Source organism: Perissodus microlepis, chromosome 1 (genome assembly GCF_051167445.1).
Source record: "Perissodus microlepis isolate ML-2025 ecotype Zambia chromosome 1, ASM5116744v1, whole genome shotgun sequence".
Lineage (NCBI taxonomy): Eukaryota > Metazoa > Chordata > Actinopteri > Cichliformes > Cichlidae > Perissodus > Perissodus microlepis.
Window position 1 is genome coordinate 17,259,231 of NC_140461.1, and position 26,157 is coordinate 17,285,387.

Sequence of the window (26,157 nt, forward strand, 5' to 3'; positions counted from 1 at the left end):
GAGAATGGAGGCGGGGGATCTTTTATATTTTCCTCCTCCAAATACGTAGCTGTTCTATTGTGAGCTGCCCTTGAAGACCCACAACACACACTCTGCACTCTCTACGGGTTGATGCTTTCCTACTGTCTGATACAGTGAGAACAGATGCTCCCTTGATAGTCGTTGGCCTCTCGCTGTCACTGGTGCTGTCCAATCAGCTGTCACCCTAACTCCAAATTGAACTGTGACCATTCTCCTCCTCGGGTGAAGCATCAGCACTGGCTGGTATTTCCTTCTCATCTGTACCCTTGCCTATTCAGGCTCTTCTTTTGCTCTAACACCACCAACCCCCTCACACTGACGCACACACACACACACACACACACACACACACACACACACACACACACACACACACACACACACACACACACACACACACTCCCTTCCTCGCTATCTGGCAGTCTTGTTGCCTGGAGGGAGTTCATTCTGCCCTCCTTCTCTCCTCCTCTCCTCCACCTCTTTCCTTGTGTATCGGCAGTGAAAGAGAGAGAGAGAGAGGGGGGGGGGGGGAGGGTGAGAAAATGAGAGAGCGAGAGAGAGAGTGGCAGCAGTAGCGGAGGAAGCAGAGCTGTCTCTCTTCTGATCATCTTTCTTGGATAGAGGGATAAAAGGCAGTCCTAGGAATCAGTCGTTGCTCTTGTCTGCAGGATTTACCCAGCCTGAGTTTATTCTCCCTCCTTCCTCTTTTCACCTCTTCTTGACACTGGACCGCTAGCTTTTACATCTCTCTCTCCGGCTGTCCCGACTCGCCGGGTGTGTGTGCGTGTCTGTTTGTGTGCGCTCATGTACGAAAGAGATTGAGAAAGCGCGTTTCCTGCTGCTGCTTAGAAACGAACAGCAAGTGTTGTGACCCTTTGCCCCTGGGATCTTGGGCAAGAGTGAGGGGGTCGAGAGCACGAGCGTGCTCTGGGGTTGACCCTTGCACTGCTCTGTCTGTGTGTATCTGTGTGGCTGTCTGAGTGTTTGTGTATGTGTGTGTGTCCTGGCTGGCTGGGCGGTCCCAGCCTCACGCTTGGTTAGCGAGGACCAGAAAGCAGGGATGACAGGCTGAGTCCCAGCCCAGCCTCACCACACACTGAGCCTCGTTTCTGGGTGGCTGCGAAGGCGCAGTCCCTTTCTGTCGAAGTCATCCAGGACAGGGCTGCTGCCTACACATTTGAAACAAGTTGCTTTGGCTTCATGACACTTAAACAGAAACCATGTTTGGACTAAAAGCACCACTTTACTACTTGCCAGGTAAGCTTATGTCATTCATGTGTGGTGTGAAAATGAACGCGTGTGTGTATTAAATCATTTTCTAAATGCACATTTGTGTGGGCATGTTGTGTATGTGTGTCATTCTCTCTGCGTGTAATTGTGTGTTGTAACAAAGTGCTCTAGAGGTTTGAGGTTAGCTCTAGAGTGCATCTGAGGAGACACTTGTCTTTGTGCTGTTGATCCTGAGGTTGGAACCTGAGATCCGAGGCTGGTAATGCTGTGTGACAGCAGCTCGCACTCTGTTCCTCTAACCTCTCAGCTCTTTATCGTGGAAGTCAGCAGGTAAACGGGACACTAACCCGGCTGCTTTGTTTTATTCAGCTACACAATGAGTAGAGAAGCAAATGCATAGTTTTGTACGTGTGGTCTATCTTTTTAGGGTTTTTATACGTGTGTATGCTCACATGCATACGTGCATGTTTGCAGTTTTTGTAGGAGCGTGCGTGTGGTGAGTGTGAGAAAAAAATACTAGGGCGGCGTGAGGTTACCGCCGGTCGGTGCTTAAGTGCGTCTCGTGGCTCACTGGGCACTGATTGTTGAGAGGACAGCCAAGAGAGGGCAGTGAGAGAAGAGAGGAGAATGACAAACTGAGGTAGAATGGTAGAGAAGAAAACTTGAGAGAGGCAATGTTTTCTTTTCTCTTTCTGTGCCTTTTGCATATGTATTCATGTGTTCATAAATATTTAAATGCTTTGCCTCCTGCTTGATTGCTTGACATACACACTGTAAACCCACACACCTCCGTACTCTTCCATCAACTCAGAGATGCTTTTTGCTCTTTATACAGCTTTTTCGTAATCTAAATCTAGCTATAATTCAGTTTTATACCGTAACCTAAATCTGCACAATGGTGCTTGTCTTCTGTTTAATGTGTGCTTTCATCTGTGTGTGGATGTTGTCTCCCTGCAGCTTAACTGAGTACACTTCACCAACACTTCTTAGAGATAAATAATTTATGTGCATTAGTCAGCAGGAGAGTGTGCAGTTAGTCCATGACCGACCGCTTAAGTCTTTCTTTTTTCCATACACATTTTTGTATTAATTGTGTATTAGTTTAAGGACGTGACCCACAGCGCAGACATAAAATGTGCTGCACTTCACATGAAGTGTTTAGTTGAGTGTATACTGCTTTCTTTTGTATGATTTTACATTTTATTATGTTATGTTTTTTTATGTTTCAAGCACCATTTTTTTTGCGTTGATATCGCAGAAACACGGAGGACTCCAAAGATTAACAGTTATAAATTAGTAGTAACAAAAAACCTAAGAGCCAAAATACTTAAGTCGTACCTGTGATTACCTCTTTAAGGGTACAGACGCTTTTCTTTCTTGAATAGCGAAGAAGCACACCAAAACCTAAGTACTTTAATATAGGCTGATGTCATTTGTGAGCTTTAACAGCTTTTTATCTATTTTTTAGCCTCCTTCTGCATGTGCCTATCTCCACCGTGTCTTTCCAGCCACTTCTCTTTTCAGACGACTGGTTTTGAAATGGATATTTGCTGGTAAAGGCCACAGAGTGCCTGCTGTGTGAGAAATAAAGACAGAAAGAAACACAGAGAGGTGTTTGTGTCAGGGGTTAGAGAGGAGGACAAAAGACTCAATGCACTACTTTTCTACATGTGTCAAAGCCTCTGACCAGAGCGCTCTTTATTTTCCAAGTTTACGCTTGAATCAAACTGAGCAATATAAGAATTAACCAGAACAAGCGGAGAGAGACTGTTTGTGGGGAAATCTGCAGAATGTGATGAGACAAAATCAGGAGACATTTAAAAGAAGACAGGGATTGAGTTGCTGGCTGTAACCTCCTTTATCTCCTCACATTCCCTCTCCGATGCCTCAGGACTTCTTCTCTTTGACTCTCTGACTCCCGTTAACCACCCAGTCATCTTCATTATTTCCCTCTTCATCCTCCTTGTCCTCCTCTTCCCTTATTTTTCCAGTGGTATCTGTGACCCTTTCTTCACTCTTCATTACTGCATGTGTGTCTTGGTGTGTGTCGTTGTGTGTGTGTGCACATGTGTGCTCTTGTGATCCCTAAACCTCCCACACCAATGTAGCCTGCAGCGGGAGAGTCACGCAGATTAGAGACACAGGTCTTTGCTGTGACAGTGGCCAAAGCTAGTAAGGTGTGTGTGTGTGTGTTTGTGTGTGTGTGTGCGCACATAAGCGTGCGCGCCTAGCTCTGTGGGTTGCTTCTTCTCTTCCCCCTTCTTTCATTCAGCCACTAAATGAGCCCCTGCCTGCCTTCCCGTCTTAACCGCCGTTGCCTTGGAGACCATGTCAGACACATGCTAGTTCTCCATGATTATTTGACAACAAAAAAGGTTGGGTTAAATAAAGAGGAATGGGTTGGGGGTGGTTATTGATGGGAAGAAGGCAGAGAAAGTGGAGAAAGAAATGTATTAAGAGAGAATAGCAGCGAGGGGTGTCGAGATAAAGGTGCAAAGGAGAAGCACTTGAACTTGGGTTGCATTTACATCACAGGCGAGGTGGAGCAGAGCCAGGGAGCAACCACTTCAAAATGGAGGAGGGTCATAGTCGCTGTTTGTCACTATACCCCCGTCCCACTTTTACACTCCTCAGGTATCTATTCTTCTAGCTACATGTCCATCTTGCCTTCTCACAGCTGTCACCCTCTAATGATCGTCCTCTATACCTGCTGTTTGTAAAACCCAGCATTCTAAACATTATATCTTTTTGGTGTGCGCATGTTAACTATATTGGTCACTGAACCAACGATCTTGTCTAATAAGCTTGACTGTCATGCACAAATCCACTGTATCTCTTTCCTCTGTTGTTGTCCCCCCCCCCCCCCCCCAGTGGTGTCTGTACTTCTACCCTGAGGGTTACATGCTGAGAAACAGGGGGGAAAGGTGTAAGAGTTACAGAAAACAGGATGGGCAGCAGAGTCTGTGCCTGTGACAATAAAAACAACCTGTGAAGCTGAAACCACAAACCACAGAAGCAAGCAGGTGGGGTGAGGTTAAAGAGCAAGAAAGGCTGAAGTTTTGTTATGACAGGCCACAGACTGACAAGGTTTTTGTGTTGAGAGCTAATCCTGTCAGAGTCTACTTGAAACCTCCCGAGGTAGACAGATTCATTCAGACTTTGCACTTTGTTATCCAGCCTACTTGTCAGGAAAGGGTACAAAAAAAAGACTGAAATGCACAGTTTACCAAAAGATAACTGATATTTATTTTAGAGGAGAACAAAATGCGCAGATAAACAAATCTGGTAATAAACCAGTTTAATTGTTGTGATCTTCTTCTCTTCCCGTTCTCCCTGGCTCTCTTTGAAAATCAATTTCAGAAGAACATGGTAATCTGGACAAAATGCCTTTCTCTTCTCTTTCAGACACATGCACACGCAGAGGGAATCAATATGTGTGGGAGCCATGCTGGGTGTTAAGCCCTAGATCAGAGTGTAGACTAATCACTGGTGATTACCAAGTGCTTGTTCAAAAAAAAAAAAAAAAAAAACAGCAAAAAAAGTTCGGCTAGAGTGCTGTCTGTAGATTTCGGGGTAAATGTGCATATTGAGAATTTGCTTGTGGATATGTGCGCAACATCACACACTCATAAACTAAGCCACAGGAGAGCATTCATTGATAAAACCAGCAGAGGGGTCCATACTGTGTTAGAAGATTATCTGTGGAGTAGTGAAATCATTATATCCAATTAACCACAATACCTTTGCATGTTCCTTCTCTTTATTCCTAGCTGAGACCATCTCCTCTGATCAATTCCTACAGATCTCCCCACTGCATCTTTCTCCCTTTATGCTAGCGTCAACTCAAGTGTGACCCATCTCTCTGCATCTTTCTCCTCCTCCCACTGTGCTTTTATCCCACAGTTCGCTCTATCATTGTACCCATTTATCTATTTTACTCCCCCTTTGGTCCTCGCTCCAACCATCGCTCCATTCCTCCCACTCCATGTGCTCTGACAGCTCTGTCATTAGATGGCAGTAGCAGCAGTAAAGCAGTCACGGTGATGGACTACTAGCTCCCTCGCCCTTTCTCTCTGCTCCTCTCTCTCCCTCACTCTGCCCTTGCTATAAAAGCTATGACCCATTCTCGATGTGGCATCTGTTCCACGCCAGTCCGCAGGTGGTACTGCCCCGGTCATGGCTGTAAAGGTCGGCGGTGCCGTGTCTCTCCGGCTGCCCTGTTAGCCTCCTCATAAACCCAGGAGTTGTTAAACCCTGACCCTTCACACCTGTGGCCTCTTCTCTTTGGATACAAGCCACCACCAGCTACCGGGTCCGTGGAGCTCCAGAAATGCACACACATTTTTGTATTTTACAGAGAACCTGTACTCACATCTTTCAATTCAATTCAATAATATTTATACAGCGCCAAATCACAACAACAATCGCCTCAAGGTGCTTTATATTGTAACACATACAAAGAAAAACCCAAAAATCACATGCGCCCTGTGAGCAAGCACTTTGGTGACAGTGGGAAGGAAAAACTCCCTTTTAATAGGAAAAAAGGCTCAGGGAGGGGCGGCCATCTGCTGCAACCGGTGGCACAACCTCAACCAGCCCCTTATTCAAACAGCTAAAAGATCATCCATCATCCCACCATCTCACACACCGCTCCGCTAAAATGTGCTAAAACGAATTAAAAGAGTCCAAGGTGGAACATCTCTTCTGTTTAATTTGTTTAAAAATTAAAGTGCAAACACGACAAGCTGGGGTATAATGCTGTGTGTTTTAAAATGTCCTAAAATAGTGATCTGTTGACTTCATTAAATAGCCTGATGTGAAAATTATAAATTACACCCATTTAACTCTAAATGCTGAACTGTTTCTATGCCTTCCTCATACTGGAGCCTTTTTTTTCTACCGTAGTATATCTAACAGGAAATTTAGTTCACCTGCATTGGCAGACATGAACATACACACAAAACCCTTACACACTTTTCTAACAGACATTTGGTATACTAACAGGTGCAGGGGGGTAATGAGGGCTTCACTGGTATCACAGTTGCAACTATGATTTATGGACTACTGTCAGTTCGCTCTCCGGTAGTCTTGTCAGTTTGGCGCCAGGGAGATGCAATGCTGTTTGTGTAATGCTTTGTGTTGTGTGTGGATTTGTTTGTTCTGCTCCTCTGAGGCTGTGGATTGTACATATAGAAGCAGTAGTGGGATGGTAAACGCTTTTTCTCTACAGCACCGTGTGCATCCAGGGATATCGTTGACAGGTTTTCTACGTCCAGTCGGTCTCTGAGTCCCTACGAAACACTTGGCTACAGCAGCGGACACTCACCTCTGATCTTTCGAGTTAAGTCACTGTGAACTGAAATGACGCCCAAGCGGAATGCGAGGGCCATAAGTAGACACACTCATATTTTGTGGTTGAACGCGTGTATGTGCGTACATGTGCATGGGCGTGTGGCTGTGCTGTCACGCCTTTCCTGAAACATTATTCCAGCAGCAGAAATAGCTGATCTCTAATTTCCTTCATCTTCCTTTGCCTCCACTAATCAAATTAGACTACAGAGAATTCTAATTAAACCCTCCCTGCATCTGATGATGCTGGGTTCACACAGACAGACACGCGTGCAGACGCCCATGGATGCACATCATTACACAGTGACACATGGGCACATACATGGTATTTATTTTCACTTAGGAACACTCAGATGAATTTCAGTTTAACTTTAGGCAGCAGAGTGGAGAGCGCCTTGTAAACCTCCCACCATCTGACTGCTGAAATTACTAAAATGCATTGAGAATGGGTGTGGAATACTTGGAGTTAATGCTGCTCTCATTGAGGCTAGTTGTCTAATTGATTTGTTATGATCTAGTAATACAAGGACTACAAGGACAGAGGAAGCAATATCCGAACAAACCTAATTTGTGTTGTCTGTGAGAGAAAAGGAAAGCAGAGACCAAATTGTGACTGGATTTGAATGGGAACTACTCACCTTGTAAAGTTATGTGACTGCTTTTTTTGTGCTTGTGATGTTACAGTGTTGATAAGATCTTTCCACAGACAGACATATAAACACCTGCCCCAGCGCTCCAAACTGCCTTTGTGGTAGTTACCACTGCAGCAGGTGGCTCCTGTAATGACTTGTCACACACACTACTTTCAGTGTCTGTTACTCTCCTTCAAAACGCTCCAATTCTCAAACTCATCCTTCATTTTCATCCAGACTACATCACTAAGTTCCAATAACATATCCTGAATGGTTGCAACCCCAGCGTGTTGATAAAATCTGGTGAAATAAAGAAATAAAAACCACTTGGCAAAGTACTCAAACCTAGCTTTTAGGATTATTGAGCACAGTAATTGTATCCAGGTGTTCGAGCCATATTGTGCTTTTTTAAAAACTAATTTAAGAAAACCAATAGGACAAAGATAGTTTGAGAAGACTATGACTAATCAACTAATAAAATTATTTTTATCCAACTCAACAAATTATATCTTCATGCGCAGGTTATAAAGTGTGTGTATTGACAGCTCCCCAACTAATGGCAGATGGCTAAAAAATGTGTTTTGCATTAGCCACTTCACCCAGACCATGTTAGCTAGACAGACTGACTAAAGGAGGCAGGTGTGAAGAGAAAGATGGTGCTAGGAAGGTCGAAGAGTGTATGAGGGTTTTTTTTTAAGGTTAGAGCCTTTTATTGATTTTAACCTGCAGCACATACTTGACTTTTTGTGCAAGCGGTTTACATGACTGTTGACAGATCAAGCATTATAACACGGTGCTGGACACAACTCTGACTCCAGAGGTTAGAGTTGATGATCTATTGCTTTAACCCCTGGAACATATACAGCAGATATCAAAATCAACATAAAATGTCTAACCAAAGTTTTTTCTGAAAAAACTTATTTTGGTGATGCAGATATTTTCATAGCTTAAAAAAAATGTAATCTGTATTTCTAAACTTTACCATAAAATCAGAAGGGTGATGCACGAAGTTGCATAACCTTCCTCACATACAGATAAACAGACAGACTGACAGTGGGTAAGATCTATCGGTTGCCAGATGACTATCTTCTGCAGTGCAGTAAAGGTTCAGTTACATCTTGCGCACTTCCTCCCTGCCAGACCACCTGCTCGCTACACCAGTCTGAGCAGTCAGGTCCTCGCACTGAACGATTTGAATAAACACGAACGGCCTCTTTTCCACGGCTACGCAGTTACAAATATACTCACACCTGAGAGGTGACAAATGTCAATGATCTCATATGTTCCCTGCCCTTTTAACTGCACCATAAATGGATGGTCGGTGGAGGAACAAGCACAAAGCAGGAGATAGATGATGTTAGGGGGAGAAGCAGGGTAATCCTCCCTCACTTCCTGTGGTAATTAGGAGTGTGTGAGGCTAAGATTTATGAGGAAGAGGAGGGGAAAAGAGGGAACCGTGCTACCCAGAGAGAGGGTAATAAAGAAACTGCTATTTTTCTACTCTGAAGTTCCGTAGAGCAGTGTGTATTTGTGTGTATCATTGTATGTGTTTCTTGTGGTGGGTGAGGGCAGCCTTTTAAGCTGACAGCTTTCCAATCATTAGCCGATGGGATTTCAGAGCTTAACCATCAAAGCAATCCCTTCACTTATGGCAAGAAATGAAGAAAATGCAATTTGCCCATTCCAACCCCTCCTCCTTCTCTTTGTTGTGTCAGTTATTTGTCCTCCCTATATAGACATACAGCTACTTTCTCTAGATGCAGTTTGCAACATAGTCTTTTCTCACTTTCCTCTTAGATGAGTATCTGCTACCAGCTTTCTGTGCATATGCTGTTCAGTTGCCTCCCTCTTAGCCAGGTGTTAGGCGGGGTGTCGGTGCCCCTTTCATCTCTTGGGTCCAGGGTACGTGCCTGTGTCACCATATGTGAGTGTTGGAAGGGTTAAGAATGAACAGCCAGTGACCTCACCGAATCAGCAGGACATGCTGTATGGTACATTAAATGTTGTAGTGAATGAATAACCTCCTGCTTTTCATGCAGTGTTTTTTTTCTTTTTAGATTGTGTTTGTGAGTGTGTGCTTCTTTGTGTGTCTGATTGGTGCCATGCTACCAGCCTCTTGGCACACAGGAAATGGAATTGAATCATGGGAGATAGATTAAGAGAATGACGAGAGCTCATCACATCCCGTTAAAGACGGGAGATAACTCAAGGCAAGGTCTCTCTCTTTCTCACTTTCATTTTTCTTCCTTTGTTTGTCCTCTCTTGTCCCTGTCCGTACCTACTCTCACTTTCTCAGTTCTTCGCTCTTTGTGGTTCTTATAAGGTGGTTTGGCATGGGGCAAGTGCTCGCTGACAGGGTCTAAAATGCCACATTAAAACTAATGTCACACACTGAATTGTGTGTGAGTGAGCATGCGACAGAGAGACTGGGAGAGACTAGATGATGGATGATAGATGATGGTTGTGACCTGAATAGATGGCTCGGGGCCGGTCAGATGACTTCCTCAGCAGGAGGAGTAATGAGGAGAGGGCACAGGATTACCGCTCCATCACTCTGTGTTTATAGAAGCCTTACAGGGTCCACAAAATAAATAGCACAGCAGCTATAGCTGGGTGTAAATCTCACACACTGCGCTGTTGTTTGTCCATGTGGCTGAACAATATGTGTTTGAGAAATGATGCCTTTTTTTTCTTTTTGATGACAACATAAAAGGGGCGGGGGGGGGGGGGGGATATAGCTCATCCTCTCACATCCAGTTCTTTGGGCTCTCTGTTTGTGTGTTTATGCTTTGACTTGTGTTTATTTGGTTGCTTGGTGTCAGAGGGTATGGGGGTTGTTTCGCATCCTGAGGGAAAACTGAACAAGCTGAACGGTCAGACAAGGTTATGTGAGCAGTTCTAAGTGAGTGGAGACATATAAACATGCTCCGTTTCAAACACTCACACCATGCGTCGGTGCCTTGAGCCCAGTACAAACCAGAGTAACTTGCTAGGAGTAAAACTTGCCCTACAACGCTGGTTTCCCCGATAAATCCCAGAGTACAACCAGTCGAAGGATGATGCATCGATCTGACACGCGGTCGTCATACGCTCCTGCGCTGATTGATGTGGCCTGGCTTCTTGTTCTGTGAGTGTCTGCTCCGGTCTCTCGGCATTATGTCAAGGGAGGTCTCAAAAAAGAGCGCGACAACTAAGGGTTGCTCAGGAGGTGGGAGTAGAGCAGATGAAGGTCAGAGTAACGCAGAGTGTAAGGTGAGAAAAGGGCTGAAGGGGGAAGATGAAGCACAAGGAAAGATAAGACAAGTGAATGTGAGTAGGCTGCCAAAAGTGCTTCATGTCTTTGTGCGAGACAAGAGGAGGTTAGGGGTGTGTGTGTGTGTGTGTGTTTGAAGAATGTCTAGGGGTGGATGCTGTAAGGGAGGGTGAGTGTTGGGGAGTGTGAACAGATTTGGGGAGGGCTGGCCAGCTGAATCCTGGTGGGGAGTGGCAAGAGTAAGCTGGCACTGCGGAGGCGGGCATATGGAGGGCAGGTTGGCACTTTGGCTGCCACCGGAGTGTGCACCTGCCGGCAGGGGGAGACTCTGCCAAAAGGACGGGAGGAAGAGCAAGAGAGAAAGGGAGGCGCAGTGTGTTTGTGGTATGTGACAGTAAAAGCCGAGTTTGGGGCTGCTGGAAATGGTATCTTAAAATTTTGGATTATAACGGGATTCCGAGTGTGCTCTCTCACAATGGAGACTCGTGCATGCAAGCACACAGGTGGATACATAGAAGGACAATTGTTTACTCACTTTACAACCCTTCAAACCTTAGGCATACACATATGCACACACACACACACACACACACACACACCGAGTTGCTTAACTCAACCTCTATCTAAAATAAACACTCGCTCTTCTCTTCACCCTGTTTGTCTAAATCTATCAGTCAGGTGCACTAAGTGAGTCTCCCGGTAGAAGAACAAATAAACAGTGTTGATAATCAGGATAGCATTTAAACTCTTCACTACATGCGCTACAACACACCTCCTAATTGGACTCAACTGTTTTGCTGCTAACTAGCTGCTAATTAGATCAGTGTATTCCTCTCACTCTCTCTCTTTTCCTCTGTCATTATCGGCTGTGAACAAAACACTTCCGAGAGTTTTTACTAAAAAGTAGCAGTACTAATGCGAGCAGTGGAAAGCAAGGGGATACTTTTTTTTTTTTTCATTTTTCATGTTAGTGAATCAAAACTTGACATGTATAACATGCTGAACAGAAGAGAAATTGATACGCGTTTCCTGTGTACTTAAGAGTTTATTAATCAGGGTCTTTGTGTTTTGGCTCCTCAACACTGACACACACGCACGAGCCAAAAGGCAGTGCCCTCATTAAGCCGCCGTCAGAGAAGGTTTATCACAGCCCACCGGAGCCCATCGTTATCCTAATACACACATACACCTGCACACAAAGAATTTCATGTCTGTGCATGCTGGTGCAGTCATGCAGTATTGTGGATGTCGTAAGTGCCCAATAAATAAATAAATAAAAGAGGTGTGTGTATGCACATGTGGGTTTTTTTTCCCCATATATATGGGTGTCCACAAGTTTGTGCTGTAAGTGGATGCTGAAGGGGCCGTGACTCTGTGCTCTGGTTTTAGCCTTGGCTGTGGACTCAAGTGTTTGGACTGCCATGTTTTCCTCTGATCTGCCTCCTCTCTTTCATCAAGAAAACCACAGAGAGCAGGGCAGAGGGAGACGAAGCGGTTTAAAGGCTGGCAGCAATACCATGGCCTTGAGGTGTTATCTCTGCCCCTCACCGTGCTAGAGAGAGTGTGGATCGGATGCAGCTAAAAAGAGAGAGACAGAGAGGGAGAAAGGGATTGTGGGAGTAATTTCAGTGCAGCCCGCTTCTCCTTTTTTCCCTCCCTGTGTGGGGCAGTATGGTTAGCAGATGGTCTTGTTACCAGCAAAACGGGAATGAACGCTTTAAAATTTGCTCGTGTTAATTTCTTGTCCCCCAGGTGAGACGTCAAGCACTCACATAGGCAGACCAGTACGCTCGCACATTTACACACGTATCGCAGATACTCTTGCATGCGCGGCCTTGCCCTGCTGGCTTTAAACACACACCATCTGCATGCAAAGAAAGTGTGTCGGAGGAGTGCGAAGCGCGTGCTTGGCTTAAAGAATGTGTTTCCAATGTTCATAGCCATAGCTTATGTTGCTTTGGAATGTAAAGTGTTACCAAACACTTCATGTATCAGTCATCAGTAACCCAGTTGTCCAAAGACAGTGGGTGTTTTGAGGGCAGACTGACAGAGCTGAAAGGAGGGCTGAATTGGCAATTAGAGGCAAAGGGAAGCAAGGGAATCTGTGCTAACAGGGAGGAGGAGATGGCATGTTCATCCGCAGATGAAGACTAAATCCTTTCATTCCCTCCTCATCTTCCCTCCCTCCTTTCCCTGCTTGCTTAGCAGTGAGATGAGAGCTTGTGCTTTGTAACGTCTGCTTCTCCATGTTTATGTGTATCAAGGATCCGTACTAGTCCATAGCTTATCCCTCTGAGTGTGTGTGTTCTGCAAGGATACAAGCGCCTTAGCCTTCCTTATCGTCTTATAGTAGGGTGCTCACTTTTGCAGTTTGAACCCCAGGGAGAAAGAAAGTAATGGAGGCAAGGGAGAAAAACATACCTAAACAAAGTGCAAAATAATGATCTTTACTTTCACTTGCTCTCACACCACCGTTTTCTTCGTAAAAGCACTGTCACAGCAGGACTTGGAGCAGTGGCACATGATGCTTCACCATGGGCCTTGTGTCTCTTTATAAAGCATAATCTTTTTTCTGTTGTGTTCCTCTTTATTATCTAAGCTAATTCAAAATCTCAAAGAGAGACACAAGGGAAGAGAACTGGTAGGTATGAAAGATGGCTGCACTGACTGGATGGTGGACGTGAATAGACCTGCAACAGTCAGTGAAATAATAAGAGGTGGTAAAAGAGCAAGTAAAGAGAGCAAGCATAAAGAAATGTATCTTACTACCTCTGCCTTTGACTGTAACATCTTTAATTTACTGAGTAAAGGCTACAACACCTGCAAACAGCATATTCAGCTGGTAGTCTTCTTGGCCTTTTCCTGCCTTTGTGAAATTGAATGCAGATGAACTTGGCTTGGAGCGCTACAACCCTGCTAACATTGCTACGTTCAGGGAAAGGGAATGACAGAATGTGCAGGAACTGATGATACTGCAGTATGCTTTAGGTAAGCTTTAATGTCATATGCTGAACTCACATATATGTATTGCACGCACACTAGTGTTTCTGTGGTGTTAATATGAAGCCACTATGCCACCTACGCAGTCCTTCGAAGTGAATGAAGTGAGTCATATGTGAGGAAGCTCTATACGAATACAAGATTCAGAACACATATGTTCACCTTGAACGCACAGTACACTCTTATATACATTATGCTTATAATAACATAGCAACCGCATATCCTCCCGCACTGTTAAAGCGCAAAAATCAGTGGCTGGAGATGTTCCACAAATCCTGTTGCTCTTTAACTACTTTGGTAGCTTGCAGGTCTTGGTTGAGTCCTTGATGTGTGCAGAAGAGGGATGATGAGCTTAATGCAGTCTGTCTGTGTCCCAGACGTGACCACCACATTAATACAGCGCTAATACAATGCTCTGTCTGCTGCATGCTAATAAAGTGCCAGCCCTTTTTCTCACACTCATTTCCTCATATAGTAAGTCTATTGTGTGAAACAAATGAGACAGGTGAGAAAAGACAGACTCCTTATAGGCTGTCGAATTTGAATCCGTCATCTGTCACAGCACAAGCCCCATTATCATTTTTACATTTCCTCATGCATTTTGTTTTACAGGAATCCAGCTTTGACTAGCATTATGAAAACAAGACTTTCTTTTACTTCAGCACAACAGATCTTCAGCATCAGGTAGCGATGCTTGTAACAAATATACAGAGAGCAAATCGGACAGAAGCACAAACAGTTCTTGCACCAGCTATTACCACAACTTTTTGAGGAGGTGCATCTCAGCTGCGATGGGAGCCTCCAGAACACCTTGAGTGAAAATCGTGATTTGACTTTAACGCTTGGAAGACCTTGACATTTGGTCCATCGAGGGGGGGTGGTAAAAAAAACCCTCTGACCACCTCACACCACGCACAACCACATCTCAGACCAAATGGATAAACACGGGCACTTCAAAGCAGCTCAGTGGCCATGCCAGCAGGCCTGAGAGGAGAAGCGAGAGGGAGGGAGGAACTGCAATACTGGAATAAATAAGGAGGGAGGGGGCTGGAGGGATGTGTAAGCATGACTGGTATTAATGGCCTAATAATGTATTTGGCTTTTTGGCAGTTGTGAAAAGGGTGAAGGGGACAGAGGGCAGAGGAAAAGGGGTTGACAGCATGTCACAGTTGGTTAAAAGCAAACCCGGAGCAGAGAGAGGAGAGAGGGCTTGTTTGCCGGGCTAAATGCTGTAAATAACATCAGAGAGTGCAGCTAAATGGAAATCAATGCAATTACCCTATTAGCATGCGCTTGAATTCACCCTGGCTTTTGCCAAATCTCTCTGTCTCTCTCTTTCCGTTTATTCATCTCCTGTACATTTACTGCTCCATATATCATGGTATACTGTACATTTGTGGACACGTTGACCATAACAATCTGAGAAACAGCACTTAAAAACTTAGCAGCGTGTCTATATTAGGATCATTCAAGTGGACATGCTGGTTTGTTCGTACTAACACCACTGCAGGCATTTTGTTTAGATTTGCATAACCCCCTTAATCACCCCTATTTGAATACCTCACAATTGCAGGGGGAGATTATGCTGTTAAGTGCTAAGTCATAATTAGATAAATAACTGGTTTGGCTTTCATCATCCCTGTGCCATCTGTTTGAGGGTGCACAAGTTTACAGGGGTGGGTGAGAGGAGAGCGGGGTGGGTGTATGGAAGAGGGTGGGGATAATGAGAAAAAGATTCCAGCTTTTAGTAGGTTATGTTGCATTTAAAAAGTGATACACAAGTCGCAAAAGAATTTGTAATTAGACATAACACTCGCAGTCTTCTTTCATTCAAATGGGTCAAACTCCTTTACATAATTCCTATGTTTGAATCCATACAAACTAAAAACAAGGGGTATCACAGCTTACTTTCAAACTGAGTGTCACCTAAAAGCTTGGAGTAAAGTGTTCTGAGCTGAAGGCTGATTCATCTATATCAATGTTTTGTGTTTTTTGTCTTTTGTATGGCAACCTACGGCGCTATAGTACCAGTGATTGTTGTGCTGTCTGTTAGAACGCATTTGCATAAATTTACAAGACGCTTGTTTGTGTTTGTATATGTAAAAACGGCTCAGACACAATTCTTCACCGTGCACCTCTTCTATCTTCCTATTTATTAATTATTATTTCCTCTCGCTATTTCTTCCGAAACACACGAGCACATCTGCTGCTGCCTGACATGCATGCATGTCTCCATCTGTACTGATCCCAGCGCTTTCCTTTCCACACTTTCTCTTTGGATGCTCCGTTTCATTTCCTTCCCGCCCTCCCTCTGTACCCCCTCCCCCTCTACTATTCCCTTCAGTAAAATGATAATGCCTGGTACTTTGCCTTCATCCCTCTCTTTTGGTTTCTTTGTCTCTTTATCAGGAAATAAATATTGTTGTACCTCTGTCTGCTGCTGAATCTAAAGGAACAGGCAGAGAGGTTTCATATCTACAATAACAGTGAGGTGGGAACAATTTGATCTAATTAGCAGCTGAGGTATTACCCATAAACATTCAGCTCTTATTAACTTCTGCTGCATTTAGAGCGGGACCTACATCACGCTTAACAAGAAATGGAGGTGTACTAAGTGTAGAAATACATATTCACACAATTGTATGAACATTTATGAACGTCATAAATTGTTTTGCTCGTCTGTGTTTGTGTGGGTGTGTGCGTAGGGGTTTAGGGTGTCTGTCTCACAACATTCAGAATGACAGCTGACAATTAGCTTATGCCAGTGTGGTTAATCGAGGAGTGTACATTGTTAATTATACACAGCAGAGGGGTGGGAAGGTGGAATCTATTTGAATAATTGGAAGAATGATATAACAGCAGGTTTTTAAATTCCTTTGCCCTTTTGCATGTTTAATGAAAGGTGTCTGTGAATGTGTATGTCCACCCAGACCCGGGGGCTTGTCTAACATCCATAAAGATAAACCACACAAGAGCACACGGGTTAGTGCACACGTAGAAAGTCACACACATTTACAACCCCCTCCCACACATGCAGACGCATCATCTGTCTCTCTTCCTCATACACACACACACACCTACACCGCAAAAGAGAGGCTTGAGAAACGGAGGGTATGTCTGAGTGGTGCGCTCGTGCCTGGTTTTCCAGATCAATGATGTGTGGCTGGGTGATCGATGTGAGGGCTTAGCGGAGTGGAGAGAGCTAATGGGCAGGTCAGTGGCTTAGACACATCCTGGCTCCCCCTGCCTATTACCACTTCGTCTGTTAATAGGCCTCACCACACTCCCCTGTTGCTCTCACACACACATACAGACACCCACAGAGAAGGGGAGTGAGGAGGGAACACAGCAGAGCATGCTCGCTCCACACACCACCTCCCTACTTCCTGTTTGAATCGACGTCTCTTCAACATATAGAAATGTATTCCTTAGTTTTTCTTTTTTTTCCCTGTCTTCTCTACTGTGTGCTAAGAGTGAGCCTGTGGAACTGCATACATGGACACTGCCTGCATGTATGTATGATAAGGGGCAGAGCAGATAAGCAGCATATTTACAGCCACGTAAAGCAAATGTAAAAGAGACTGCTGTGCATCCCTCCCCTAATCTCATTAAAGTCTTCTCCAGCATGCACAGGTTTAAAGACGGCCTTTCCCTTGCATTTATAATTGACCAAAGTATATGCATGAGTGGAAATACTTTACGAGACTGGGGTCTGGTTTAGGCAAGGTCAGCAAAAAACAGCTGGGTCTATATCACTAATAAGACTCTGTATGTTGCTGGCATATTAGAAATCAGTTGTGCTTTTTAGTTGTATCTAAAGCACTATTCAGTCACATGCTGGCTTCATATTGGACTACTTTTATGCCAGTATTAGTTGTGGTTTCATTCAGATGTACCCCAGTAGTGATGGAGAGCGCCATATACAGAGATTTGCCTCACCCTCAAGACAGGACAGTACATAAAGTGACGTATAATGCATGAGGTCACAGTTTTCTAACCGCAACATGGCAGATTTTTTTCCCCTGTGTTATTGCTATTCTCAGCATTCCAAGACTTTTATTTGATCAACTGTACATAGCAACAGCCTACATCAGCATGTTATAACATGCAAGCAGTTTAGATTTGTGCTGTCTGATAGTTGGTCTGAAAGCCATTTTTTTTTATTTAGAGAAGAGGAAGAAGAAGAAATATCTAATACTGTGCTTTTTAATTTTTTTTTTTACAATATTATATACTGTTTGGAGTAAAACTTAAATTTTATCTTGTATTATTGTACAACACATGGTATATCTACATATAAATAAAGGTAAAATGACTGAAATCACTACTCCCTTAATTGATTTGCCTAAAAAAATAATTGCCCAATAATTTGCAAATTGCTGAAATGATGTTACAGAGCAACCAGTTATTCAGTTAATGAAGAAAATACTTGGTCAACTAATCATTAGTTGCAGCTATCTACTTTCTTTCTGTTTTTCTGGTGATGCAGTACTGACAGCAGGTCAGTAACTGAAGAAAATAATGTGGGACATGTTGTGTTTCTCCCTCTTTTTTTTATCTGTCATTCCATCCATCACTCTCTCTTTCTTGTCTAACATGTCACTGACTGAAGACCCCTTCTGTCCTCAGTGTGGCATCTGATCTGCATGTTAATTACATCTCTCGCCTTAATTTAATATCTGGCTTGGAAGAATGTGGAACACACACCCCAGAGGTACAGCATATGCCCTCCAGCTCTCGCTCTCTCACACACAGGCACATATGTACATATGCCTGTACATGCACAGACATATGCAAAGCCTGATGATTTTTTTTTCTCCTGCATCCTTTGTGCTTGCTGAGATCGCTGCTTTGCTAAGGTTTTGTGTGGGTGATGGAGGTAGGAGGCAAAGCCTAGTATAGTCTGGATATTAAGCTCAGTGTTAAAAAAAAGGGACCCAGGCACAATGTCCACAGGGGTGGCTGAAGTCTTTTCCAACCCGTCCACTCTGACTGTGTCTCCCTATGGTGAAGTCTAAAAGGGCTGCCACTTGTCGTCAGCTTGATGGAGGTGAAGTCGGAGGTGGGGGGGAATCTGTGGCGTTTGTCGTTGAGAGGACTGAGGGAGTTCAAAAAGGAGGTGAAGAATTTTTTTTTTTTTTTTAAGATGCCGAAGGGAAGGAAAGCATGCATGCATTTGTAGTGGTGGGCAGCTCTTTGACCAGACGCCACTCTCCACCAAACATATGCATACAGGCAGGCACTTTACGATGTAGACCAGAAGTGAATTGAGAGTTCACAAGGTGTGTGACTCCATCATAGCTCCAATAATTACAGCAAATATTATTACAACCTTACCGGCATACTCACACATGTTCACACACACACACACACACACACACACACACACACTCGATCCCTTTCTCAGCCATGCAACAAGGCTGTGTCTCTTGTGGCTGATAGATTGTAATGAATGTAACAGCAGTCAGATCCTTCAAAAGCCTCTCAAAAGCTTAAGCCCCTTTATTAAATTAAGCTAACGATGCCTAAGGCCAGGTCTGCTGCTGAGAGAGCAAGTGAGAGAGGGAGGCGGAGAGAGCAAGAGAGAGAAAGCAAAATGGGGAGCCAGAGAGAGGAGAAACAGGAGAAGTAATGCATAGGAGAGTAAAGGCTGTAGAGAAAATGAAAAAGTGGAGGAGGAGGAGGCGATGTTAGGAGCGAGTATGTGAACTGGCAAGTAGTCAAATCAATGAGGGATGGTAGGAATGGGGGATGTTTAGTATTAAAGGAGGAAGGTGCAGGAGGTTAAGAAGAAAGGCTGGTGAAAGAGGAAAGGAGGAGGAGAACAGAAATGCCCTGCAGACTCCCATAGTTACACGGCAGTACACCTGCAGCTGGGAGAGATGTAGCAATTAAGAAAAGGCAAATGTGTGTTTGTTGAAAAGTATTCGTGTACACCCGACACTGTGGATGAAAACATAAACGTTTAACCACTTGGTGGAGGTTTTACATGGTGCAGGCGTTTTGAAGTTGTTTTCACACTCTTTTGGACACAAGTTAATTACACTGTGTGCTAAATACTGCAGCTTTGTATTAATATGCGGTGGGTCGGAAAGAGGCACAAAAAAAAAGCTACATTTCCAACTCGTGTATATGTAAAATCACATAGTTTCCTAAACTGCGCATCAAAATGAGCCTCTGCATGCTTCTAATAGGTTGGCCTGTGACTAAAGGAATTAAGAAACGGTTTTGTTTTGTTTTTTTCAAACGTATTAGATTATCCTTTTGTTCTCTCACTGATTAATGCAGTCACACTGATGCTTGTTATAGAACAAAACATATTTATGAATATTTCAAATACTGTGATGCCAGAGATTATCTTCTAATAATGACTCATTCATTTTCAACAATGACTAATCACAATAAATTACTAAAGTCTAATAGCTAATATGTGATTAGTGATTGAAAAAAAGACCATAAAAAATACTAATTGACTGAAAATTTTGAGTCAGCAAATAGATTTTAATGCCCAAATGTCTATTTGACTAATTAAACAGAAAAGGAGATGCTTATTGTGTCTGCAGAACTGAGCTGAACAGACAGGAGGTACATCAAAGGCTGAAGTCTCCGTGGGGCATTGTTGTCTACCTGCTCTCTCACTCTCTCTTACAGGTCAAGTAGAGGCGAATGATACACTATCACTTGGATGAAAGACGTGACATGTGGTGCACAAATGCGCTCACTCATAGAGGAGGGTTGTGCTGCCTGACAGAGCACGCCATGCGTGTTGGGTAGTGCTTTTTTTCTGCTGTGCTTTACCGTTTAATAGTACACACAAATGAGCTATACGGAATTAAGCTTACATTTGATCCAGTGCATCCCTAAATTAGCAGTGTACACCACAATGTACAAAAGGCCCTCAGACCTCTCCCCTCCCCAGCCATCACCTGCTTAATCCTCAGTTTCATCCTTGGCATCGCGAGAACACCCTGTCTTTACTGTTTACAAGTTTGGCTTTGATTTTACAGCCTGTGCAGTCGCTGGTATCTAATCCACAGTAAAACCATTGATAAGCCAGACGGGGGTAAAGGCTTTTTTTTTTTTTAGCAAAGGCTTCTGTGTGCTTTTTGTGGTCGGCTGTCCCCTTGTGGACATTTGCTGGAATTACTTTCATTTTTAAATTACCTACTTTGAAGATTCAAGATTCAAAGTGTTTATTGTCATGTGTCACAAGAGAAAAGGCATTTCTCTGTGCAATGAAATTCTTTCTTTGCGGTCCACCCACAGATGCCGATTAATATATACAATAGAAATGGAACATATAAATACAAATAGTACAAATAAATAAATGAAGACAGAAAATTAGACAAAATATGGAGATTTGAAACAGAGATTCGAGTACTGTACCCTGTGTTGTCACGCTGTAGTGGTAATTAGCAAAACAAAAGAGCAATGATATCTGTTTTTATTGGATTATGTGATTACATTAAGTGATCTATTTTGTATCAGTGTATTTCGTAAGATACTATTCAAGGTACTAATACTAAGATTAGATATTAGTATACATACGCATGCGTACATACGAAACAGAAATTTAAATCACAGGATAACTTAGTGCGAATTTAATTTTAACTGATCAGGAAGTAGTCTAACCCTTTACATCCTGGTGAAGCCTTTAACGTGCATTCTTGTCCCTCTGGGATGACTATGCGAGGTCAGCCCTGTTGACTGGGGGCGTGACGGGGAGGGAGCAGGTGCTTCTACCCCCCGCCCCCCTCCGCCTTGCCAGTCTTTCTGTGTGCCTGTGGTCCGGCCCCCGCCGGGGCGGAAGCTCCACCTCTCGGCTCCCGGCAGCCGGCCGCCTCTCTCCTCCTCTCTCCGGCGCTCTGCTCTGCTGTGCTCCGTCGCTGTGGCCTCGCTAGGCGTCGGAGCTTCCTGCGTGACAACAAAAGTGCACGGTCTCTGTTCTCGACGGAGGATGGATCAACGCTTTCACCGCTAACGGAAGGAGATTTTTTTTAAAACCTTTTTTAAACCAATTTATAAACACTGGAATAGCCCATACTTGTTTGCGGTGAGTGATTTTTTTGTGAATCTGTTTTCAAACCTGGAGGTTGTTTGTGTATACGAGCGAACATACGGCGAGGGTTTGTTGAGGAAGTCGTTACTATATCGAGGAAACGGGTGCTAGTTATTTCATTTTATTTTTCGAAGGTCGGTGCCGAGCCCTTGTGTATGTATGTGTGTGTATGTGTGTGTGTGTGTGTGTGTGTGTAGCCCTCGCTGGTGTGCGCGCGCGTGCTTTTGTGTGTGCGTGCTAATGTGTGAAAAAGAGACAAGAGAGAGTGAGTGCAACAGAAAGAGAAAGAAAACGAGTCGCTCCGGTGCGCTCACGCGGCCATCTAGCCCTTAATATCGCTCAGTATTTATATATCGTTACTCACTTGTTATTAAGGACTTTAATATAATCGTGTTTTAAAATGCAGATTACCCGAAGGTCTAAAGAAAAGCGGCCGACCCCCCACCCCCTCAAATGAACTTCTTGTAACGTTGTTACCGGTTCACTGTTGTTATTAGCCCATTAAAGCATAGCTCGGGGTTTCTGCGTTAAGCCATTTACGCTCACTTTAGACCCTTTTGACACGGACTCTTTAGCCTGTTTAAAACTGTATTGATGGATTTACTTTGTTGTTAATCCGCAGTCTTCAGTTCGTTTGGCTCCTTCGCAGTTGTTGTCTTTTCTGTGTTGCTTCTCGGGGCATTTCCTCTAAATGTGACTGCTAACGCATCTTGACCATTTGGTGCTGTCGGGTTGGAGGATCTCTCCCTGTACGTGTTTGTACGCGTGCGCGTGGCAGGTGGACCGTCTTGAACCACATCCCACGCGCTCCTTCACTTTCTTTCTTTCTTTCTTTCTTTCTTTCTTCTGTGGGGAACACACTGAAACAGACGCACACACCGCTCGTTAGTCTCGTCACACAACCTGGGTTTAAAACACGGCCTGCAAACACAGCGGTGAAGCAACAGGCTTTACTGCACACACCGTGCGGCGGATTGAGTTTATCTGTAGCCAGAAGGAGCCTTGTTGTGTGTTTTAGCTGCTGCTGATAAGCTTTGCCATAACTGCAAGAGCAGGGAATCTGACCTCCTGCTTTCTTTTTAACAGCTGCTGACTGGTGGTGGAGATAGGTCATTCATTGCTACATGGCTATCCCTCTGTCATGACTTTGTTCTGACATTTTTGGCATAACTCCGAGGTGTTTAATCCATTACTTATTGTAACTGACATGGGAAACAGTCCGGCTTCTCAGAATAGAGCCAGAAATGGCTTACAGTAGAGTAAAGGGCAAAAAAATACAGTGTAGGACAATTAAAAGTAAATGAGGGGGGCACATCAGTTGGCACTAGAATAGAACAGGAAATGGTGTCATCCCAGGTATTTTGGTTATCACAGACACTATATGTATAGAGTTAGTTTCACTCCTATCAAAAGAAATCATGTAAATGTATCTTACGGTTGTCATTCACTGTGTATTTAGTCAAGATATTGATCCAGATTAAGCCATATTCTAGATATGTGGTTGCAGGCCAGGTGCTTTTAGGAGTTCTCCTCAAGTGCGGTTAACGTGAGCCTACAACTGCCATCTTTTACCTCTGATGATAGCCGGTGTCACCACTTCACTAATTTGTGTTTCATACAGGAAATCCTCCGCATGAACACATGCTCAACCTGCCATTTAACCAGTCCAAATTAGACTGCTTTCACAGATTCAGCTCTCACTCCCTCTGATGTTATGCCTTTCAGCACAATATGTCTTTTAATTAACTGTTCGTAATCACCAAATGTTTATTAGATGTAAAAAATTGAGGATACAGACAGATTATTAAGTTTTAATTCAATTCAAAAACAGTAACTTTGGCTACATTTAAATTTACATTTACACTTAAATGGAATAATGTTGGAACCAGTGACACAAACTGCTACTTTCATTTCCTGATGGGTATTATCAGACACATAAATGAAGCCAAAACCATCTAGCTAGGTCACTTTGTGCCATTTTTTTTTTATTTCACGGGTACTCCTTTCCCATCGTGCCATATTTGCTTTGCGACAACTCCAGTATATGTTTTCATGCTAACATGTTCATTCGGATAGAGATTTTTTTCATTTTAAAATGAAACTCATTCATGTGGATGTAGATTGAGAGCAGAATGGATGATGTCCTGTGTTTTCTCCATCTTATAAAACCTGTCATTCAGCTGGAGAAGCAGTTTCTAATCTTGCTTTTAATTTATTTAGGGATCTCTGTTATTACAATGGGACTGCAAATTGTGTGCTCTTAAAATAAAGCCTGAAGTAGTGATGTCACAGATAGAATTGTTAGGGGTTTTTATTTTCATGTCTCTTTTTCCCCACTACAGCACATTAATATATATATAAACAGAACAGTGATCATGTCACAAGGCTGCTGGGTTAGGATCAGTCATTGCTAATAGAGAGGGCAGGGTTAGGGTTATCTAAATTTAACCAGGTTGTAATTAATAATCCAACATTATTGATAAAAACTACATAGAAGTCACTGTAATGGGTCTTCAGACATGCAGGACACAGATGCACAGTTTTGGTATTTTAGTATTCATGTATAATTTGCTGACTGCACTTCTGAAAACTGGAAAAGCATTTTCAGCTCCTTTTTGCTTAACAAACTAGATGGAGGTGGGGCGGTGCAGTTTGCATTGTTTCATACTTAAGGTGGATAAAAACCTGGGTGCTGCATGAATGTACCTGTTGTTTTTACCACAACTATGCAATTGTGATGGCTCTTTTGTTCGGTGGACTTAAGATAATAACTTTGCACCTATGAAACACTCTGCTGGTTGTGATAGCAGTTGAGTTTTCTGCATTAATAGCATTCAGTTTTTGCCTGTCTGCCTGATCTCGTCTACAGTCTTTTTTTTTTTTTTTTGATCATCAGCCATCAAGGAGTATTAAATCACCTACTTATGTTTAACTGTAATGCAACTTCTCTATGTGATGCAATTTGTTTCCTCATCAGGAAAACCTCTGCTGTGCCTGGCCTAGTTTAAGCGAACAAGCACCTGCTGATAATGATTATTTTCTGCTTGTTTTAAATGAAGCATTACCTTTCGGAGTGATTAACAGAAACCTTTCGATTGCCCAGTAATGTTTTGAGACACTAAAAAGTGTTCTTTGTTTGTCTACCACAGTTTGTGAAAATTAAGTCTTAGCAAGATATTATATATACTAAGAGGAACAAATATAGTGTTGTTAGCAGAAGTGAGTTAGCTGACTTTGGTTGGATTTATCCTCTCTTGTCACAGACTTACATGTCTCTGATGGTTCAGCACATGATAAGAGTAGGAGATTACTTATGCAAATCTTGCTCTGAGGAACAGAATTTTTTCAGTTGTAATCTGCCATTTAAAAGTTCTTGAAGCTTTATGCTGCAAGAGCACTTATACGAGGTTGGCATGTTTTCAGGTGTCGTTGTGCTGTTTGTCATGCTGTGGTAGCCTGCAGTGCTGTGAGTGTCTGGGGGCTAGACAGCAGCTGTGTTGAGCAGAGTGTTGGTGACAGTTTGTCTGTGGCAACAGCACCTGGCTCTGTTTAGAGAGTGATTAGGAGAGTCCCAAGCAGCTTCCTGTACTGTTTACACAAGGAGCCTGGAGTTAAAGGTGACCCACTTTGCATTTTCTTATCAACAGCCCACATTGATAGCTTTGAATAGCACAGACTGTAGAAAGGCCTTTGCATGGGTTTACATAGTTCTCTATTACAGAGAATGGGATGTGTTTTACTAGGTGAGGCTTGGCTTTTACTAGCATCACAACAATGTCCTTAGGTGGTATGAAATTGTGGGTGCATTTACCGCTCTCTTTGTGTGACAGGGCTGGATTCGCCTGTGGTCCAGCTCTGTGATGGAAGAGAATACAAGTGTAGGGACGTTTAGGAAATTGAGGGCTTTTTTCTGTTTTGTCTACATACCCTCTGCCATGTTTCCTTTCCTTCTCTGTCTTTCCCTCTCTGTGTTTTTGCCCTTCTGTATCCCTAGCTAGAACTCTCATGGGGCATGTCTTAGATTTTGTAGGTTTAACCTTTGGGTTTTTGGCTTTTCCCTTTGGGACGAATTGAGTTTGTGTGTTTGATTGTCTTTCTAAGAATCTCCTATTGAGTGTTTAAAAAAACCGTAGTAAATGTAAGCTGTAAATGTGATGACCAGTGAAGACAGCTGAACAAACAGGTCATAAAGTATTTATCTGAAGAGAAGACAGATGGGACGTTGGGTGAAGGACCAAGCAGACAGTTCCACAGGTAGAAAGAAGTAGTAAAGTATAGAGCCAGAGAGCCAACAGCTTCCTGTGTCTGATGTCCTCCTTTTTTTTTCTCAGGCCTGCAACATTTTCCTCCTCATTTCCAGTAATAAAGCCACTTATTACTTTACGTGTGTGTGTTTGTTTACTCTGTGTATGAGAGCAAGCTAAACCTGCTCTGTAGAATGTGTAGAGATGCATTTCTTGTCACCCAGCACTGCTGTTAAACATTGCTTAATTTCATCAGTATGATATGTGTGTGTTGGTTAGTGCATGCTTTTAAAAACATTAAGGCCTTGTCATACAGCCTGGCACACTCACATGCCTTGTGACACACCACATTATTTTGAGGCTAGATGG

The 26,157-nt window shown here is 43.4% G+C and overlaps 1 protein-coding gene across 4 annotated transcripts in view; it reads left to right on the plus strand.

The window, feature by feature from the left end:
- The window catches only part of gse1b (Gse1 coiled-coil protein b), a 164,944-nt gene that overhangs the window by 100,325 nt on the left and 38,462 nt on the right, over positions 1 to 26,157 (plus strand). Inside the window, exon 1 of one of the 4 annotated variants that reach the window (XM_084932405.1) lies at positions 453 to 1,278. The exons of 2 other annotated variants lie outside the window; for them this stretch is intronic. In XM_084932405.1, coding sequence (XP_084788531.1) covers positions 1,242 to 1,278 — 37 coding nt within the window. In that variant the 5' untranslated portion in view covers positions 453 to 1,241. Of the gene's footprint in view, positions 1 to 452; positions 1,279 to 21,315; positions 21,539 to 26,157 lie in introns of those variants that run through there. One more of the 4 variants, XM_084932424.1, reaches the window with a different exon arrangement.